Source organism: Pholis gunnellus, assembly GCF_910591455.1.
Source record: "Pholis gunnellus genome assembly, chromosome: 5".
Lineage (NCBI taxonomy): Eukaryota > Metazoa > Chordata > Actinopteri > Perciformes > Pholidae > Pholis > Pholis gunnellus.
This window is the reverse complement of record NC_136531.1, coordinates 6,805,930-6,827,825: the sequence shown is the minus strand read 5'-3', so window position 1 is coordinate 6,827,825 and position 21,896 is coordinate 6,805,930. Positions and strand designations below refer to the sequence as shown.

Sequence of the window (21,896 nt, the reverse complement as noted above, 5' to 3'; positions counted from 1 at the left end):
AGGAGGAGGAGGAAGACGAGAGGTAACATGGGGACAGAAAGACAAAGAGAGGAGGACCAAATAGTGACAAAAGAGGTTGAGAAGCAGTGGAGAGGAAGAAGAGGAGAGAGCATAAACAAGAAGACAATGTAAGTCCTGAGTCAGCACTGCACTGTCAACTCAGATCTATTTATCCATCTGCCTTTTGTCTTTCCTTACACCTCTCTTCTTTCCTGAAATATTTCCCCTTTCCGTTTGAAACAAACAACATCAGATGGTGCCTGAGGCTGACAAAAAACCTGACCAAAACAGTAAAATACAATATATACTGGCTGATTGGTTTATATGTCTCCCTGATATTTATTTTTTACTTCCCACAACCCCTCTCTTCCTCTATGTGTGTGTGTGTGAGTGCGTGTGTCTCTTCACCTGCTTGTCCACTGCGACAGCATCCAGGCCATCATACATGATGCTGACCCAGCCGTCTTTACATGACAGCACAAACAGTGACATCAGTGCCTGGAAGAGTGAGACACACGTAAATCAGTGTCACGCTGTCAATCAGTTTGTAAGAGTAGGCGTCAGCCCTATTAATGTGTTTGTGTGTGTGTGTGTGTGTGTGCGTGACAAACCTGTCCCAGGTTGTCAAAGTTGTACTTTCGTCGAACCCAGCGGTATCCTGCCTCCAGACACTGTGTTTTATTGGTGATTTTGCTCACATCGAGCCCGTCACAGTGGAAGAACTTCCCTTTAAACAGCTGTATTCATAGACAGATGTGTGCACACAGATAAACACATACAACAGCAACACTGTGACCTCAAGGTAAACAAAGCTCGTAGAGTATTACTGTACAGTAAATTACTCTGCGAGCGCCTGCAGGCCTACTGTATGTTGCAGCTAAGACATCCAAGTACCATCTGGTCCAGTCTGCTTCACAGCTATTACACACTCCAGCATGGAGTGTTCACATTACAGGATGATTCAGCAGAAGTGTGTTCTTGAGAAATATATGCCTGTGTGGTAAGATTAGCTCCACCATTGATCAAGCATAATTTTCTGTGCAAGCATTCATTGGAATATTTCCAGGAATATTTCCAAAAATGGAAACTAGCAAATACCTCAGAGTTTACAGAAGGCCTTTACAGTGAATGACTTTTAGTACCAAAATACCATCGAAATCAATATTTAAAAACCTTTTTGGCTTGCCGCCCCTTAAAATGAAGCGATGCGTAAGTGAGTTACAAGCAGTTCAACAAAAGAGCATTTTACCCTCACTTTGCTTTGAAGGATCTTTGAAGGATATCAAGGCCTGAAGAGAAGAAACTATCCAGTATTTCTCAAGAGTCAATCAATTGTCAAAAGTAGTGATAAAATAAAATATTTTTTGTACACTTGAATCAATACTTTGGCCCCATGGAGGGTCCTGAAGGATGGTGAAGCACTGTTTTATAACATGATAATCTTATGGATCCGTTTATATCCTGTAGAACTGGGTACGTTTTTATGTTTGTTTTTAATTAAATAAATTAAATAAATAAAAAAATGAAATTGCCTGAAATTACTATAAAACAACATTAATTGATTAATACAATTAATATTATAGAAATCCAGTTTAAAAAAACACATTTTCAGCACAATCCCTCTGTAGCTGAACCATTGTATTTTTAATTACTTCCAGGGACTCTGGCGCATAATCGGCTCATTTGCATTTCCTCCCAATTTTTCTCACCCTATTTTATTACCTGAAGCATTTTCTGAGTCGCACCTCGTTAATTTTAAACAATGATGATCAGTGTCTTCTTGCAGCAGAAAAGACAACGAGCTTTGGATGTTTGCGCACAAAAACTGAGCAGAATGAAGAATGAAGCTTATCTTTGACCAACAGGGGGTGAACAGGGAATATACAGTATGAATGTTTACCTGGACTCCCAGAATTCCAAACACGATGAAAAAAGCACAGCAGATGAGGACAATATTCCCAATGGGTCTGAGAGACGTGATCAGAGTCTCCACCACCAGTTTCAGACCAGGAGCCCGACTTATCACCCTGCAACACACACACACACAGTCACACACATGCTACACAAGTACACAAGAGAGTATTAATGGAGTAAACACAAGAGAAAATACCGTAATCCTACCTGAGTGGTCGCAATGTGCGGAGCAGACGAAGCACACGTAGGATGCCTAAGATTCGATTACCACCTGCTGAGGCGATGGAGACCAGGATGTCCACCATGGACACAAACACCAGCAGTCCGTCTAAGATATTCCAGCTGCTCTGCAGGTACACACCTTTCCCAAAGTACAGGCCCATCGCTACCACCTTAACACATACACACAGAGCAAAATTACTGAGATAATAAAATAATATGAGGTGAATAATATGAGGTTTTATTATATTAAGGTTTAAAAAGCAATTCTGATCCCCACTCAGAAAGAAAATTGCCCTTTTATAAGTAGATGAGAAAATGAATCTGGAGTGAAGTGCTCGTTCAGGAAACGTGTCTTGTTATTGTTACCTTGATCATCATTTCACCCACGAAGATCACTGTGAAGATGTAATTGGACATACTGAGGAACACCCGCTCCTGTCACACACACACACACACACACACACACACACACACACACACATTTATATACAGACACACAAAGAGAAGTGCATTCGTCAATTTAAGGGTTTCGTTTCCCAGTAGCTTTAGTAACTCTCACGCGTGTTATGTAGTGAGTTGAAATAAAAATCCATTAAGATTGTAGTACAACCATGATAAAAAAAATACTAAGCACAGAACAGCACATGTTCTTAAAATGGCTCCCAAACTGCTGTTACATCAGCAACAAGCACATGAACTCTGCTGTAATCAACAGCTTGTGTTATGTTTAGTTGTGTTGTATGTGTGTGTGTGTGTGTGTGTTATCTTGTACTTCTATCTATGTGATGACGGATGATGAGATGTAAGACAGTGAGGCCAGTCCTCACTTCTTTACAGGGCTGTTTGGGGTTTAGACTGGATGTTAGCATTAAGGTTAGAATCAGATTCAGCTTAAGGCGAGGCCAGTTTATTTGTATTGCATCTTTCTGACACGGTGCTTTTTAAGGAATAGAAAAACTACATTTAAAAAAAAACAATAACATTTAAAATTATATTGATAAAATAAAATAAAATAGACCAGACCAGACATGGAATACAGTTTCAGTGCAAAATTACAACCATTATGTTTATGTTAAAAGCTACAACAAGGAACTTTCATTTTGTGTTGATTTTAGTTGTCCCTGTGGACAAATGTGGTAGTGTTTCTAATGACCAGAGTCCCTTTATAGAACCTCTAATTTTATTGCAGCAGCTGTCTGATAGTCGTGGTTCTCACGTGCCAACCCTTCCCTCCTGTACGACCTGGGCCTCCAGCAGAGTGTTGGCAGTGTTGGCTCCCAGCGGGGACCGGCAGAGCAGCGAGGCAAAGCTCTGCTCCCGGCCGGAGGAGGAGACGCGGAGCCCTCCTCCTCCGGCCGGCAGCAAAGCTGGATCTGGGTCTGTCTGCAGCGGACTGGTCGCTGCCAAAGGCCCCGCTGGGAATAACTTTTGGAATAACTTTATAGAAATAGTCAAACGTCTTGCCGATGGTCTCGTTTACTGATGGAGGTCATGTAGAGGCATCAGTATTAAATTGAGACTGTTTCATAACCAATTAAAAGTTCCTCACAGTAACTTTAAAGGTTGGGGTTAAGCATGTTGCTACGATGGTGCCAGGGAACGCAATATGTCCGTCAGGGTCCTCACAAGTATCGGAAAAATAACATGTGAATGTGTGTGTTTGCATGTGTGTGTGCTACCATGCTGTTGGACGGTATGTCAGGTCTTTCCAGTGCAATGGTGATACAATTAAGAAAGATGAAGAGGAGGATGACATGATCAAACAACTTGTGCCCTATGACCCGCTGACACCACATCCTGAGCCTGGAGAGAGAAACAGAGAGGGAAATAAATGAGTGATGACATAATGTTTTTGTTTCAACTCAGCCAGCTTTAATTGATAAAAGTGATCACTGTACTAAACCTTCACTGTGACCTTCACACTTCAACTGACATCATTCAACATCAATCAACTGCTTCCATTCGCTTTGTTTTAAGCCACCTAGGCCACTCAGGGGAATATTAGAGGCAGTGTTATGTGTGTGCGTGCGTGTGTGTGTTTTTGACTGTGTGTGTGTATAGTGTGTATTTACCGGTTGTGTGGAGCGAACAGATAGAGAGACCACTCTTCATGCTCCAGGCACCACTGAGGCTCATAAGGCTCCAGAATCTTCTTCAGCTTCTTACATAAACTCTGAAAATAACACACACACACACACACGCACACACACACACACACACACACACACACAGACACAAATTTGCATGAGAATTTTGACAAACTATTTTGACGTTTTCTGAGTACTCTTTAAATTAATCATGCAGTGGCCTCGTTATAATTCAGAATTGGGCGGCTGTGGCTCAGGAGGTAGAGGGGGTCGCCCACTAATCAGAAGATCAACAATCCCCCGGCTCCTCCAGTCCACATGTCGAAGATGCCGAACCCAAAATTGCTCCCGAAATCTGTGCCATCGGTGTGTGAGTGGGTGTGTGTGGATAAGCATTTAGATTAGATCCTTATGGGCAGTTTGGCACCTTGCATGGCAGCCTCTGCCGTCAGTGTATGACTGTGTGTGTTATTAATGGGTGAATGTTGACATGCAGTGTAAAGCGCTGTCAGTGGTTGCTGTATAAATGCAATGAAATTTAAATTGTTTCACTTGGTGTAAAACATTGAACTGCAGTAGTGACCTCACAACATTTCCAACACAGAACAAGTTTATCAAACAATGTTCCCAATATTTCCTCCACCCTGCTCATAATCTAAATTCATACGAGTCCAAGGGTACTACGGTTGGAATTTATGCCTTCACAAGACAATTAGCAGCAGTTTTTGAACTTCTGAACACACCGAAAACTATTTTTTTTATCAACTTGGTTTAACTGGAAATAACAGAAGGGGGTCACCATGATAATGCTTTTTCCTTGTAACTCTAACATGGTCCTCTCACACAAACAAACATCTATATTTAAATAATTAAAACAAGAGCAGAGAGCTGTACCTCCTCTATCTCTTCCTCCTCCAGATCGCTGTGGCAGAGCGTGGTCAGGGCAGCATCATCGGGGAGGTGAAAGGTGGTGCCGTTGCAGTCGGGCGGGTGGAACACGGGCACCTGCAGGTACTCCGATTGATCCAGCGACGGCTCCTTGCTGCTGAGGTCTGAGCTTGTGTGTGGGTCGGACAGCAGGGACTCCATCTCCCCTGACTGACTCCTCCTGTGGAGGCTGGGGGCTCGGCCGATGCTGGTCCAGCTGGAGCGACGGCTCTCTGAACCGCAGTCCCACGGAACCTGTGAAGGCAACTTCAAACAACCAGGAACAAGTAGTTGGATTTCTAAATTGACTCCTTTAAGCGCAAATAAAGATTTAATTCTGAACAGATTAAAGGTGCTCTGTGAATTTATTGGCCAGTAGCAGCGCTGTGAACCAAACACCAGCCTGTACATGAGGACAAACTGTCCGATTAACTGAAATACGATCATGATCTCGATTCAGGCCTATATGTGATCACATTTTTACGTGACAATAATTCTGTCGTGTTTGTATTAGCGGGGAAACCCGTTGCATCAAAACAAACGCTCCTAATTTCTGTGATGGATTAACAAAAAAAAAAGCAGGACATTAATCTAAATAAGTCAAATATATTCATTCAACACTAGTTCTGACAAAAGCAGTACTGTAAAAAATGATGTGCATTGTTCTGTGTGAAACCAGATTCAGAGAGGGTGACGACAGTCAAAAACACCGACGTTATTTTGCGAGCAAAAGCTAATAAACCACCTGAAATGTCACCAAAAGGCCAGGAAAACTTGAAGAAAAATCCCCATCGTCCAACCACTCAAACACCCACAGCTGGAGAGAACACCATCACTGACAGCAGCGTGCCGCCAATTAACAGGCAGCGGCGGTTGAAAAGAGCAGCAATGCATATCATTTTTCTCTGCACTGCACAGGTTACACTCTGTCACACCTAAAATAACACATTTCTCTCTTGTGATGATTCTGACACGCCACATGATCAGAGCTGATATATAACTTTGCTTGGATCCACTCGGGTGTGAGACGTATTGACACACAGACCGGAGACATGACTTAATAGAGCAGGCTGGCTGAAAAAATGTCGGTTGCAAGATATTTGCAAATGTTATATGAGGAAGGAAATGTATTCAAGTAATTTGTTAGGTGTTAAGAATGCCAACGATGTTGTGTTTTCTCATATGGATTATAAAACTCAGATTTTTTGTAGGTTTTGTGCAAAACAATCACAAATCCCCAATTTGAAAATGTAGATATTCTTCTTTCCAATCATAGTTAAATCACAGCTCAGCCTGGCTTTGTCTGCTTTTTAATATATTTCATCATTCTCAGTCTAGGTGCTTCTGTAAATCAACTTAATTACTGATATTTAATGTGGTGATAATGTAAGTTGAGGCACGTGTCCAAGGCTCACCGGTGACCTCTGCTCGAGGCTGTGGGTGTCCATGGAAGCACCACTCGCTCGGCGTGACAGGCTGTAGTTTATGGTGGGCGTGGCTGCAGTGTGCGTGATGACCGGCAAAGGAGGAGGAAGGTGATGGGGCATGGAGGCTTTGGGGTTCAAGAGACCATTGGGGCTCAGCATCATGGCCTGAATCTTGAGCTCTGCACACACACACACACACACACACACACAATTATGCAAACTTTTTTTACAGGATGACTCCAGTTTATTGAAAGTAGGAACTTTTTTTATTTTCATTTTTGGCCATCATTTGTATTGGTTATGATCAGGGCTGTAGCAACCACTGAAGACACAGAGCTGATGTCCACATTTTTTTTTTGGGAATTGAAGCACCTAAAGTGCAGTTTACATTTTATTATTTAAAGATGCACATAGTGGAATTTTAAATTGTAGCTACCAATATTTTTTAGGCACTATTTAATAAAAACATTGTCAATTTTAGGCCAAAACAAATGTAAAAAAAAAACTTGAAAACATACCACAGTTCAACAAATGACACTTTCTATCCCTGGCAGAATAGATAACAATCTTAGAAAACAGCTTATAGATCCCCAGAGAGAAACTCTGAGATGTGCAGCTGTTGTTTGGTTGTTTTTTTAAGATTGCTTTTTGGGACATTTCGCCTTAATTGACAGTGTAGAAATGGGAGAGAGAGGGATGACACTGCAAATATATGGCATGCACTGTAACCACTCGGCTACTAATGTACTCCCAGGCTGCTGTTTTTCAATGATTACTGAATACAAACCATGGAAAAGTATTTGAAATGAATAGACAATTTTACAGAATTTTGGGGCTTCATCAAAATGATCTTAGGGGCTGCTTGGCCTTATGTGATATACAACTATGACAAGTATGGTAGGTCAAAGTTGGTCTATAAACTGTGACATTTAGACAGTTTGGGTTATAACTTTACCATTCATGTTTGTTTAAAATCTGATCATCTGACTTGTGTTGCTTGTGTTTCTTGTCCTGTCCGACGTCTTTTTAGAGCTGCATTTCCCTGATCTCAGAAATTACCTTGGTGAGTACAATGTTATTATTAGCCACTGGTGCCGTGCTCATTCAAAATATACCTGTTCGGAATGGGAATTGGCCCATTCCCACCGGTATTGCTGCTTGCAGCTTTCTCTAGAACCGCTAATCAAAACAACTTCATACTCGACACTACGCTTCTTTGTGTCCTGAGCAATACAAGTGCCATGACATTGCTGCATCCCCGACCAATGCTAAAATGTGTGTGGGTCATTTAGGAGCAAAAGCACACACATACAACAACGGAGAGTGAGCCGTTCGGCAGTGTAACAGTTAATACACTACCCTTCTCAAAACACGATGAAGTGTGTATGTAAAGCACAAATATGTCCCACAGTTTATCTAAGAGTTTGTACCTGCAGCGTACAGCTCTCTCAACTTCTCCTCATCCTCGAAACTGAGCGATTGTCTCTCGTCATCTGACTCAGATCTGTTGGCATCTCCCTAAAAACACACACACACACACATCTTCATCATCAGCCTCACCTTCCCCTTTCTCACTGTCTGTTGACTGCTGTAAAAGTGAAAAATATGAGTAAGTCGAGAGGGAAACACCGAGAGACAAAGAGTGGAAGGCAGACGGGCAAAGGGGGTCTCCAGTGTTCTATAGTTGAGTTATGTGCATGGCTTTGGCAGCGATCTCCTGTAGTCACGCCAATAAAGCTTTACAGAATTTAATTAAAATTCACGCCAGAAAGATGGAGGCAGAAGGCTTTGGCAAAGGGTATCTCTCTCTCTCTGTATGTGTGTGTGTGTTTTAGAGAGAGAGAGAGAGAGAGAGCGAGAGAGAGAGAGAGAGAGAGAGAGAGAGAGAGAGAGAGGGAGGACGCAAGTACTCTCTGATGCTGGAGATAAAAGATGAAAACTAAACAACAAAAGCTCACCAGCTGTGAATGGCAGGCGATATCAAACACATCCTACCCTGGGGAGTATTGTGCGAGTGTGTCAGTGAGAAAGAGAGATAGAGAGAAAGAGAGACAAGGGGATGGAAAGAGAGAGTGAGATAGAGAAAGGGAGGACAACTGAGAAAGAACAAGCGTAATGGATAAAGAGAGAGAGGGGAGAAACCACACAGGCAGGATGGTGGAGATTATTCTCTTGTAGGCAGCTTTGGTATTATCAGCACAACAGAGCTCAATTAGTCTCGTTCTCTCTGCCTCATTCTCTAAGCAGCTCAAATAAAACAGCATCTTTGCCCTTACTTCGGCTTGAAAGCCCTCAACCAAAATGGCTACAAGCAGGTTGAAGAGGACGTAGTTGCCAAAGGTCATGAGGGCTACAAAGTAGAGGGCAGCCAACGGGGTGGTGGAGGCCATCCCGTTATAGAGCACCGCGTTCCAGTCCTCCTGGGTGAGGATCTGCAGATGGGAAGAGACGGTGGAAGTCAAAGATACGTGGGGATTAGAACAATAAAGAAGAAGAGAGAAGAATAAGAGCAGATTCTTCATTTAATATCACATTGTCAGTGGAATGGTAATTATGCTCATCAGTGTTAAATGAGCTCCTGTAGAGTGCTTGTTTCATTACTCTTCCTCCCACTTTGCTTGTGAAGCGTATCTTACCTGCCCACTGGGAGAGTTTTTAAATTTTGTTGGAAAAAAAATGGGAGTGTGAGCACTCCCAAACTGGAGCAAATGAAATAAGAGAGAACATCACCCGGGCTACTACCAGTGAAAGCAGCAGCTGCTGCTTTTGAATCTCATCCAATTCATTTTAAAATACCATTTAACAGTAATTAATCGATGGGGAAATTCCTCAGAATTAAATATTCTCGATGTACTTATTTGTGTGCTCATTCATATCTGTATGTTTGTATCTGTGTGTGAGAGAGAGAGAGAGTGTTTGTCTAACCTGAAACACAGTGACAGTCGCCCAGAGCAGAGAGTCAAAGTTCTTTCTGTCGGGTAAAGTGTCTCCACCGTCTTGTTGCAAACCGAATTTACAGCCGAACAAATGCATCCCCAAGATACTGCGACACACGAACAAAACAATGAGAAAACATATTACTTTCATTAAATGGTCATTACATTTGTATATGTAATGCCTGTGTGAATAATTGCGTATGTGTAAAAGGTGATGATGCATGTAGTAATATAAAACTGTAACGACGTAAGAAAAAGGTCAGAACTAATGATTTTGATTCTTGTAATATGTAATTAAAGCTGAGAAAACAGATTGGATTGTCTCAGCATGCAGTATCACTTTTAGAGAGAGAAAGACTATACCTGAATATGAAAATAAAGAGCATAAGCAACATGCTGAACGTGGCCACATTGTCCATGGTCTTCATCAGCACCACCAGCTGCCTCCTCAGGGCGGGAAGGAAGCGGACTAGCTTCAAAACTCTCAACAGCCGGAAGGTGCGAAGCACCGACAACCCTCCCTCTGCCTCACCGACAATCTCCCACACACTAAAACACACAGCAATGACAGGCAGATCATAAGCACAAAGTTAAATTCACATTTAAAGCAACCGAAAGGAATCAATATGTACTGAACTGCAGCTCTAACTCTTTTGAAGTCCACATTAATATCATCCACAAAAGCCTCACTTCCAGGTAGGAAAAGTGCTCTGTCATTTTTCTGACAGTGACAATGTGGATTCTGAAAAGAGGATATGGGCCAATGCTGTTTACAACTTGCCAGCCAATGGAAGAGGTGAGAGCAGTGCGCACTGGCACTGGTAAACAAGCAAAGCCCTTCAAGCACAGATACATAATTTAGCTTGTCGTACAACACAATGGAGTGAACACAGGCCTCTTGGACTAAGAGTGCAACCAGATGCAGAGCCATTGTGACAGTTTGGGAGACGTAACCGCAGTGAGGATATTCAAATGACAGAATGAATACCTATAAACAGAAATTCCTATTTTGGAGTAAATATACAGTCAGAGGACCCCCCCCCCCCCCCCTCCCCTCAGGGACCCACCTGATGATGACAATGATGCTGTCAAAGCCGTTGTAGGGGTTCTTGATGTAGCCAAAGAGCCCGAGAGCCATGAGCTTCAGCAGCATCTCCAGACTGAACAGACTTGTGAACACCATGTTACTGATCTCCAAAATATCTGTCAGCTCCTTCGGCTGAAGAGGAGCAGTGTTTGTGGAGAGAAAACGAGGAGAGATTGATGTACAGATATTAGACAGGCAAAGAGCAAATATGAACAAATAAACAGAGGCAGACAGACTGGCAGTGAGGAGAGCAGTAGAGTCAACATGATAGGAGTTTTGGAATTGCTACTCGGGGCTACAGTGAAGGTTTATGAGAATGAAGTCTTAGATACGGAGAGAGAAGCCGCTCCAGGACTTTAATGCAGGTTACCCATAATCCTTTGGAGTAGAGAGAGTTTTATTACTTTTATTATTAATATCATTGATATTATTCAAACAAGTGGTTCTCAAACTGCAGGGCAGGCGTGTTAATTAATATGATTTTTGTCCAACAAGAGTGCTACCAAAGTTATCAAGATTGATTCAGACTGCAAAACACTGACAATATTTTTATAAATCTTCACTTTCAAAGAAGTAAAAGTGTCTTTGTGTTCCCGTTTAGCTCGACATTTTCAATTAGCACAACAGTAGTTCATGTAAAGTTCTAGATAATGACTTTTGAAAAAATGTTGGGCAAACTGGTGCATGACAGAAAAAGTTTGAGAACCACTTAAAAAAAACGTAAAGTTTGTTTTTACTTTAAAAGACTATGAACAAATCTTAAGAAAAAGTAGTCTATTGTCTGCATATCCAAAGTGTAATACATCTTGTGAGTCCCTACCATAAAGCTCTCTTTGGTATTAAAAAGAGCCACCTTGTACCGTGGCATTAGGTGGCATTTTTTCATTACAGTGAACACAAACATTGTGGTTTATTTCTCCCAGCTCTTCAAACCAACACAACATTGTAAACAAGTAACTATATGCCTCTGAGCATGCTCGGTGACATTTGCCTGACACAGAGCTACTCTCCAGAGATCGAGAAACAAGTCTCTGAGGTGTTTCAGACTAAACTGCACTTTTCACTTTCCCTGAAATGAGGGAACGTAGTCCAATGAAATTGTCAGGCTCTTTGTACTTAATAGTTTTTAGATGACAATTGATTTCTATGGCACAGAGGAAAAAAAAGCTATATGGAGCTTTGGCAACGTATTCATATATCACTTAATTCAGTTAAACACTTTCTCTGTTGGTTTTGGTTTCTTCAAAAGATAGTTGATAGTAAAAAAAAGGATGAAATAAAGCTGGACTTATCCTTAAACATTAGCTATTCAAGAAGTCAAGGCCATCCAGATCAGTCATATTGTTCAGGAAATGGGCCAAACGCAATCTTCCCACGTCTCCCACAGTCTACTCCTGCCTTTCAGCCAATCACAATGTCAGATCTGTCCTCCTCTTCCTCCTCATTCGCTCTCGCTCTCTTCTCTCACTCTGCTCCGTCTCCTCTCACTCTCTCTGTCCCAGGGTCACGCTTTAATTAACACTTCAGGTCTTATGAGTTTCTCCACCTCCTGACACATGCATGCACACACGCACGCACACACACACACACACACACACAATCACACACTTCGTGATCCCATATGCTCGGTGCTGTAAATGATGATTGAAGGGTACGTTTATTGACCCCACCACACACACAATGATTAGCACATCCGCTCTCAATCAAACTGTAGTCACGTCCAATCTGCAAAGAGGCATGCACATGGCTACGCATGTGCATAGACAAACATACAGCCTCTAACGCTAACACACACACACAAACATACCTGTTCGTGGTACTCTATGCCCATCGACAGTGTGTTAATAAGGATGGCAATCATGATTCCTCTGCTGAAGTATCTGCTGCCAACAATGAGTTCCAGTTTAGTTTGGAGTCCCGCCCAGCAACGCTCGCACAGCCTTTTCGTTGGCTCAGACACCTGTGCATCACCGTGGCAGGGGCTGCTACAGTGACATGGGCTGTTACTATGACACGGGCTGTTGCCATGGCATGAGTTGCTGTACCCATGATGCTGGTCTTCAGGCGGCTCATTAACATTTTTGCTGTCATTAATTTGGTTGTAGTAAATGCAGTACGGGCATACTGAGGAGTCTCCTTGAACTTCACCTGGCAATGGTAACCCAGGGGGCCCAGTGCACCCACCTGCACAGACACAAGGAGGAGGTGATGTAGACATGGGCCACAAAAATCATACAAGCACAAAGGTAACAGTAAATTCTGTATGTTGCACTCCTGCAACCATTCTCTCATTCAATATATTCTCTGCTTGCTAAAGGAGAGCACCTTCATTTCATTTCTGGGAGACAAACATTCAATAAAATAGAAGCAACTGTGCAGCTGGGATGCTTTTGTGAAGATGGGGAGTTCTTTTATTAGAACAGGGATGTGTGTGTGTGTGTGTGTGTGTTTGTGTGTGTGTGTGTGTGTGTGTGTGTGTGTGTGTGTGTGTGTGTGTGTGTGTGTGTGTGTGTGTGTGTGTGTGTGTGTGTGTGTGTGTGTGCGTGTTGGGGGGGAAGGGGCGTGGAGTGAAGCGGGAGTAAAATTTCAGCAGAATTCATTAGCAAGCATCTCGGGAGGAATGCTCCAATGACATACCAACAAACACTAATCTAACACGGGCAGTTCACTTGTCATCGCAATTATTATCACAAATTCATGTTTAGTTGGAGACCGATATAGGGAATCCAATCTAGTCGTTCTGTGGTGTGTGTCCACAGATAATGTGAGCTGTAAGGAAACTTTCAGCAGGCAGACTTGCTGAAAATGGCTCTGCACTGCAAAAAAGTAAATGTACCTGGAGCTTCAATTTTCAGCATTTTGGCCCACTGCATGTCAGCACATACTGAATAATTTCTACTCACTTGTTTCTGTATTGCAAGTGTGTCCGCTACAATTATGATGTATAACTGCATTGTATTAACATTTTATATTATTTTATCTTAACCGATTGTACACATCATGGTCACTTATCATGGGGAGTATTCAGCCTGTGAAAACAGTCCAATGTCTTCTAACTCTGGAGGGGCTTTGTAAAGTCTCAGGAAATAGCCCCAGAAGATGTCATTGTGATGTCATCAGGGTTACCTCGGCTTAGAGATTACAACTGTATTATGGAAAGCATGCGTACAGAGTTTGAAGGACATGTTGGTCTTTTGGAGCACAGCGGGGATTTAAAGTCAGGGTATCTTGGCATCTGCTGCTTTGATTTTAACCATCCTCTTTGATGTTTCCATGAAGTGTGAGTCCCCCAATTTTAAGGAAGTACAATTTAATGTAGTAGTCCTTTATGGAGTTATTTGACATTATCTTCAGTATCCTATTGAAAATCATTTTAATGAATACTCACTTCCTAACTTTCACATCTTAAAGCTAAGGTTGGTAATCGTGAGAAACTAGCAGGAGTACACTAGATTTTCAAAATGATCCAACCGAAAAACCCAGACCAGTGTTGCCAACTATTTTGCAATGAAAGTAGCTATCAGCACGAGCCCCAAAAGTCCCTAAATCTAGCAAGAAAGTCATCAAGTCGGCAACATGACAGCCCGTCCCTTCAGGCCTCCCTCCAAAGGCACTCCCCCAACATGATCACTATGAACGTAAACAATGAACATGGCTATTGGAGATACTCACAGCTGTTAATCTAGCAGCTTGTGGAGGACTTTGGTGAAGACCAATGAGTGCATCATCAGAATATAGTCAGGCAGGCAGGCAGGTAGCCAGTCCAATCATTATATTCGGGCCAAATGATTGGACAGGCTTATTACAGTCCTGCGACAGCCACAGATACCAGATGTTTTTGTAGTCAGAACATTTGATTAATTGATTTCTTTTGGGACGTAATGAGAATTTCATCAAAAATATCAAAGAAGATTACCAACCCTAACTTTAACTCCCCACAGACAGGGAATCGATCATAGAGGAGGAGATCTGGACAAAAGGTTGTTTGAAAGAGATGTCTTGGATCAATTGTCAATTGTTGACACATCAACCTTTAGGCTTGAGTAAGTAGTTTGACTTGAGCTCGTATTTGACATCATTTCCTTTTCAAACATTGGTGTTGTGGGGTATGACAGCATTTTCCTGATGGGTTTTTTTTCACAGCATCCTTGTTTATGTAGCATGCAGCTGCTGGTAATGTGTTTTTCCCTTCCCCTTCATTCACCGTATTCCTCATATTTGTTGTCCACAAATCCCATGTGACTACAATACCCCAAGTGTGATCTTATGTAAGGGATAGACAGATGTGTTGCCTTTGGGCTAATTACCTGATTATAAATACGCCACAGTGTTCTTGCATTCACTTTACCTTGTAGGCCTAATCAAGGTCTATGACCAAAAGCTTGTTAATGTTTTTTTTTTATGTGCAGATTCTAGCAAGTGGAAGCTCTTCTTCTTCATCATAATACTTTGAGCACCAAAAAGCAAAAATTAAATTCACCTCCATTGCGTCAGAGGGGCAGACGTCTGTGATCTGCATGTCTTGATGCTGCCGAAGGCGAGTGGGAAAAATACTCTCTGTTGTAATTTGGTAGAAGTGAGCCTCAAGGATTAGTTTTCTTTCAGAAAGTATTTGAAGAATAAAGCAAAGTTACCCAAATCACTCTGACAAACACAAACAGAGGAACATTAAAGCTCTGTTGACTCTTTTTATCAAACAAATCACTGCTAACGTTGCTAGAATACAGGGGGCCTCCACATCTAAGCATCCACCCCTGTAAGGCCCAGGTTGTCGAGCTGTGTCCTTGACAGCACTGGCACTCACACATTCACAATCACACACACACACACACACACACCTTTGTACTCACCATGCTCCACCTCCAGCTGTGGCAGTCTGTTGATGGCCTCTTTGGCAACCAGCCTCTTCTTGTCCAGGGCCTTTGCATCCAGGTGACTGAGGAGGGGTGATATGAAGGGATAATTAAAACCATTCCCTCCATTTCTGACCACAGGCTCAGGCTGAGGCTGTTGATGCTGGTGATGACGCTGGTGATGGTGATGATAAAGCTGATGAATGTGCGACAGGTCGTTGGGCACGTGTCCTGAGTGCCGGTGGGCAAGTCCGTTCATTTCTCCTGCTCCGCTCCCTCTGGCCGTTCCGCCCCCTCGGTTCTTTCTGCACGCGCACGCGCACGCGCAGTGAAAGTGTTTGCGTTTCTGAGTGTAGCAGCGGGACAGTCGTCGCCACGCCTTGCGGCCCAGGTGAGCAATGTAGCGGATCATCTCCTCGTAGCAGCTTCCTGGTTGACTGTCGCTGGCCAGCGTGGAAGCTGATTGGTGGAGCTGCCGGGCGTTCTGCTCTGATTTCATTAATGCATGTTCCCTCTGCTTTGTTTCAGAAAACTGGGTTGCAATGACGACCAGGCACAAGTTGATCATGAAGAAGGAGCCCACCTGGTCATGACAAGGTACACATTACACTCTGTTGTAGCACAAAGTATACGGTATACAGTATGTGGTCTAGCTGTTTTTACGTGTGTGTGTGTGTGTGTGTGTGTGTGTGATCGCTTACAATAATTAAGAAGATGAAGTAGATAAAGTTGTAGAAGGAATGTGCATCCATGACGTAGTACATGATGTCCACCCAACCTTCAAGAGTAATTACCTGTATGAAAGCACACACACAGAATGTAGTGTGTAGTGTGCATCATCATGAAATGATTAAAGATGGATATCTTTAAATAAATCATTCAAACATTTACCTGAAAAATGGCAATCCATGCATATCCGATGTTATCAAAGTTAATAGCTCCTTTGTGTGGGTTTACTTCGCCGGCACGACACTCATTGTAATACTGGTACCAGTTTACACATGACACCGCTTCATCTACTTTGAGTCCCATCTCTGGACGGGCCTCCTCAGCACCCAGGAAGCAGGAAGTCCCGCTCACACGGCGGCGAGGCACGTCAGTGCATCGGAGCATCCCGTTCTCTCTTTCCATTGAGCAGATGAAGGGATGGTCCTCGGTGCCATCCGGCCGATAGTAGCCACTCAGGAAGGAGATGTTATATCTCCTGAAAACAATATATTCTTTTATTTATTAAACATTAAAAAAAAGTACATCCTTATTGTCAACAAATGCTCCAAAAAGACCAAAACCAACAATGCTTGAGTCTGTTTCTCAGAAGTTTTTTACTTATTTTTTTCTGTCTGGGGCACTCAGCCCAAGGCTCCATTTGGTCCTTAAGAAAATAGATCACAGAAATGTAGTTGCATTTTTGCATTAACAGCTGGACATTGTTGTTGTTTTTGGCAGTCAATACTCAGGCAGGAACAAACATTACATCTATTGCAGACTATTTTCAGATACGGATTATTTGGACATTCGGTGAACTAGTGGGCACTTACAACAACAGGGCCATGTATGTGAGATTGACTCATTTTGGACAACAATGGAGCTCTATAGCACAGAGGAATACACTGTATCAGACTTTGGATGCACAAATAATACTTGTTATTCAAATCATTTCGTTGTTGGTTTTTGTCCAATAAGGAACACATTGAATGTCACTGGTCTTCTGCTTAAATCGGCCAAAAATAAAACACACAACATGTTTCAGGACAAATTCAGGTAAAGTTTGAAAAATGATTAGAAAGATAGAAAATTGTATCGACATTTTGTTTGTACAAAAGGTCTGATTGCTGAAAAAAAAACAGAAAGACACAAGTTCACTGAAGGAGGAAATGAGTAAACAGAGAGAAATACAGATGAAGGGAAAAAAGAAAAGAGAGAGGGAGGGTGCAGTGGAGAGATAAGCAATCAATCATCTGTGGTGTAGAGAAGGGTCACAGAGAAACAGCACTCCCTCACTCATTATTGAGGACGGTCATTTTCCTGTTTATGAAGCAGAAACAAATCCAAATTGCTAACTGAAAATAAAATCTAGAGAAGGATTAGCTCTGGGTAAAGATGTATTGGCTACTTCTGCAGCAGGCGAATGTGACCACATGAGATAAAAGCAGGAGCCAATAACAATGTGATATTGTCTTTCCTCGTGCAGCTGTCGTATGTTAGAATGCAATCATAGACTCCATGCATGATAAAATTAGAATAATGCAGTGCCTCTGTTTTTGTCATAATGCTGTGTTATAGTCATAATAAACTGAACTACTTTGAGTTTACAGCTCTCCAATGTGACAACAGAGAATTACTGGCAAATAACTGAGTAGTTTGCTCATTCACTCTTTAATCACAATCACTTTTTAAACCCCATCTTTTTACTCCACCACCTGCTAGTCTACGTTATGGGGAACGGAATCCCACATCATCAACAGACCTTCTCTCTCAGACTATAAAGGTTATGGGTCTGGCACAAGAGGTGTCTATTTATTATGCAATGAATTTGCAGCAGGCAGTTACTGTATCTTATGCTCTGACAGCAGATTTGAACATTGATGTTGCAGAGAAAGAGTGGGATCATGTACACTCGTTGGCCACTTCAATAAGTAGGCTTGTAGAATCTGATGTGAGCCAATACATAAAATATATCTTTACAAAGTTGTGATTGGCACTGTCTGAGAGATGATTTAACTACATGTTTATTATTGAGGTTGTAGTTTGCAGTGGTGTTGAACTTGATAGCACTTCATTGAGAGGTGTTTCTTTTTTTGGCTACTCCATTTACATACATGAGAGGGACATATTTAACATATATATATATAGATATATATAGTATATCTATATATAATAGAATCACTTTTCAATATAATGCACCCCAGTACAACACCTCCACCCACTATGACCGCAATACTACGGGCAGCAGTAGCTTAATCCGTGAGGACTTGGCTTGGTAGCTGGAGGGTCGCCCGTTCAAGTCCTTGCATGATTAAGCACAGAGTGTGGAATGGTAGCTGGAGTGGTGCCAAAGGTACTTGAGCAAGGCACCGGACCACCAAACTGTTCCCTGGACTAAAACTAGGATGGGTTAAATACAGAGGCTCAATTGTACTGTGTGCTGTGCTGTGCACAATTGTGTGACAATAACAGTTAATTTACAAAAACATAAAGTAGAATAATTACCTTTCAGACAGTGTCAACAAAAGCTGAATAATTACACGCTCTGTAAAAGTAGAATTCATGGCAGAGCTGTTGTATTAGATTGTACAAGTGTTCCTAATGAAGTGGCCAGTATGTGAAAACGTTAGGAGGGTATCAAGAGATATCAATCTAGATTAATTGAATTTAAGATTCTAAATCGCATTTATTGACTGTTTAGACTTAAACTCAGGGACAACGCTGACTGTTGGAATTGCTGCAACTCTGAAGGGCCTCTTCTTCACCTACTATGGAAATGTCACATGATTCAGAACTGTTGGCTAAAGGTTCATGAACGTATAATAAATAATACCCGGACCAATTTAGAGCTCTGCCCGAGGCTGTATCTTCTCAGTGATCCACAATATGACATCTCGCTGTGGAGTCCCAGACTTTATTCAGACCATTATAATGGTGGGAAAGCAAATCATACTGGAGGAACCCAGACGAGCCCTTATTCCATGAACGGTTCACAGAATATAGGCAAAATTGGCAACACACGAACACATTTCTTTCAGCTTGAAGGACAGGAGGGAGAAATGTGAAGTGGGGAGACTACTTTGAATACATTGTGAATGTGGACAGATCTTGAAGTAAATCACACACCACGTACATAACACTTACATACTCTTTATGCACCTGAGAATTCATTTGTTGCTTTTAAACATTTGATTTGTGTGGGGGTTGTTTTTTTGTGTTTTTATACACACATAAAGTCATTTCATTTGTTGAACAAAATGTGATAATGTTAATATAAAAATTCATTAAAATACTAATTACAAGAAAAACATATTTTTTTATTTATTAATTTCATGTGATTATTTTACTGTTTAATGTTATTTTGGGGTTTTTATTTACTGTCCTTATGTTTAATGGTGGAGCAGATATGTTTTAATGTAGTTTTTCCTTTGTTACGCATGTTGAAATATTGTTTTTAAAGATGCTATTTCAATAAAGTTAATTATTATTATTATTATTATCATTATTAGTACTTATTCAGTTAGTGTAGTAACTGTACCTACATTCATTTTATTTGACTACTCCAAACAGTACAACAGTATAAAGGCTGTTTCGACGCAGCCCCACCTCTGAATCCACCGCTGTCAGGGATTATTATCTAATCGGGATGGTTGAGCAGATGTGAGGTCAGATGGTGAACATGATGCTGATGTCTGATGTTATGTGATATTATCCCATCGTGTTCGTGACCATGTGAGCAGGAGCGAGGTCGTGTAACGGCGATGATGATCGAGAAGGATCACGTAGGAGAGAACTGGAGTCACAATGAAACTCAGAGGGTTCGTGTTGAAACAGCCATTGAGAGTCCCTGAGTAGCGACACAAAAAATTCACTTAGCCCTCTTAATCCCCCAACTCCCTTGATTTGTGATCTCTAATTCTGGAGGTTCCAGCCGGAAGCACATTTACTTCCTCCCAGACGGAGCTGATTAGAGAACAAACAAGATCAGACTCGTGGTATTGATCCCCTCTTAGAAATAATAGCCGAGCGAAAGAAGCTAATCGGTTGTGAGCAAACTTTTGACACAGATTTCAGAGGAATGAGGCCAATTCACCCCCCCCCCCCCCCCCTTGTTGGGACATCTGCCGGTTACTATGGTAACTCACATCTTGACATCCTCGCCCATGAAACAGCGGTTCCTCAGTAGCCCCGCCCACAGCTGCACGCCAACGATGCCGAAGATGAAGAAGACGAAGAAGCACAGTGCCAGCACGTTGCCCAGCATGGGGAGAGTGTCTAGAAGGAGGGTCACCAGGATACGCATACCTGCCAACACACACACATACAGCATAAACATCATGGGCAACTGTGCACATACGAGCAAACATCTGCATGAAAACTAGCACAAATGGCGGACACAGGACACAGCAGTGCAATTAATTGAATGGCAAATAATTAAGAGTTAAAATAGTGATAATTGGCCTCCACTCCACCACGCTGAAGAGCACAGATACAAATTCTTCCCTTTTACTGATTTTAGACTTGGCTACTTCATCCACACTCAGTCTAAATTGTGCTCAGGTCACAGAGTGTAGTAAAAAAAGAAAAAGCTGGCTGGCCAGTTTGTGCAACGAGCTGTTTAGAACAACGCAAGAATCCCAATGGTTTCCATGACTTTGTTCACTGTGTCTTGATTTGTTTTAAACACGCATTCATCAAGAGGAAAGCAGGAGCCGCTAATAGCAATGAAATGAAGTGGAATTTACAGGTCAGCCAGAGAGTACAAGGACGGTGACACATTTTTTATTGACTTGGCTATGAATGCAATTGCTGACTTTCAGCTGAGGGTGTTTCCATGTCAGATGAACAATGTAAAAATCGAATCCCTTTTTATACAGTATTGCCTCGTAATAAGGGACAGAAAGTTTATTGGACTTCAGGAGACATCTTTCCTGCTGATGCTCTGCCCAGGCCTACACACTGCAGTCATCTTCACTTCTTGGTTGTTTTGGGGGGTGCTCTCAATCTGGTCCAAGTCAAACACACAATGATGTGGATTGCCGTCAGGTCAGTGAATTGTCCAGTCACTAATGTTATGCGTTTTGGCCAAAAAGAAAACCCTTAATTGCCTTCTCTCTTCTCTTCTTCTCTTTGCAGTCTTTGACCTGCTGCATTGTCTTAAAGTTAGCTGAGTCCTATACTGTTGTTCCCCCAATCTAGATGTGAACACTCTTAGAAGTTCATAGTCAGCACTTTATCCTCACAGTCACTGTTTCATTTAAAAGCCGGTGGACTTGAGTACAAAGCCAAGACGGTAAAAGACAATGAAAAACGGTCGTAATGCTCTGTGAGTGCAGTGTATGTTGGAAGAAAAAAGGATGAAAACTCACTGGGAACTCTGTTGATGGCTCGCAGCGGGCGGAGAACCCGGACCGTCCTGATAGCCGATAGGCTGACGTTGTGTCCATCAAGCGAGTACTCCAGCATTCTGCGGAGAGGGAAAGCCACTGCTGTGTCACTGGCATCCGGATCAGCCTGACCTTGGCAAACCCTGACGGTCTACAGGGATCCTGGCAGAACGCGGTGCACCGACTCTGGGATACATAGCCTTTTAACTACCAATCACAGAGGTCTTTGCCTCTCAGGACCGAATGATGCCATTGTCATTCTGCGCAGCTGTCACGCACACACACACACACACACACACAAGTTTCCGCCGGTTCGTCTAAGCACGCGCACACACACGCTTGACATTTAAC

The 21,896-nt window shown here is 42.3% G+C and overlaps 1 protein-coding gene across 1 annotated transcript in view; it reads right to left on the bottom strand.

The window, feature by feature from the left end:
- LOC306695572 (voltage-dependent T-type calcium channel subunit alpha-1H-like) overlaps positions 1 to 21,896 on the bottom strand; it is a gene marked incomplete at its 3' end in the record, with an annotated part of 38,883 nt that overhangs the window by 9,353 nt on the left and 7,634 nt on the right. Inside the window, exons 4-23 of the mRNA XM_079158835.1 lie at positions 21,528 to 21,625; positions 20,304 to 20,463; positions 16,345 to 16,657; positions 16,155 to 16,247; positions 15,451 to 16,036; positions 12,408 to 12,784; positions 10,581 to 10,732; positions 9,877 to 10,062; positions 9,503 to 9,620; positions 8,854 to 9,009; positions 8,008 to 8,095; positions 6,566 to 6,756; positions 5,118 to 5,405; positions 4,209 to 4,309; positions 3,816 to 3,939; positions 2,503 to 2,571; positions 2,122 to 2,306; positions 1,901 to 2,027; positions 612 to 737; positions 409 to 498 (exon numbers count right to left, since the gene is read on the bottom strand). Of these exons, the coding sequence (XP_079014961.1) occupies positions 409 to 498; positions 612 to 737; positions 1,901 to 2,027; positions 2,122 to 2,306; positions 2,503 to 2,571; positions 3,816 to 3,939; positions 4,209 to 4,309; positions 5,118 to 5,405; positions 6,566 to 6,756; positions 8,008 to 8,095; positions 8,854 to 9,009; positions 9,503 to 9,620; positions 9,877 to 10,062; positions 10,581 to 10,732; positions 12,408 to 12,784; positions 15,451 to 16,036; positions 16,155 to 16,247; positions 16,345 to 16,657; positions 20,304 to 20,463; positions 21,528 to 21,625 (3,628 nt within the window). The remainder of the gene's footprint in view (positions 1 to 408; positions 499 to 611; positions 738 to 1,900; positions 2,028 to 2,121; positions 2,307 to 2,502; positions 2,572 to 3,815; positions 3,940 to 4,208; positions 4,310 to 5,117; positions 5,406 to 6,565; positions 6,757 to 8,007; positions 8,096 to 8,853; positions 9,010 to 9,502; positions 9,621 to 9,876; positions 10,063 to 10,580; positions 10,733 to 12,407; positions 12,785 to 15,450; positions 16,037 to 16,154; positions 16,248 to 16,344; positions 16,658 to 20,303; positions 20,464 to 21,527; positions 21,626 to 21,896) is intronic.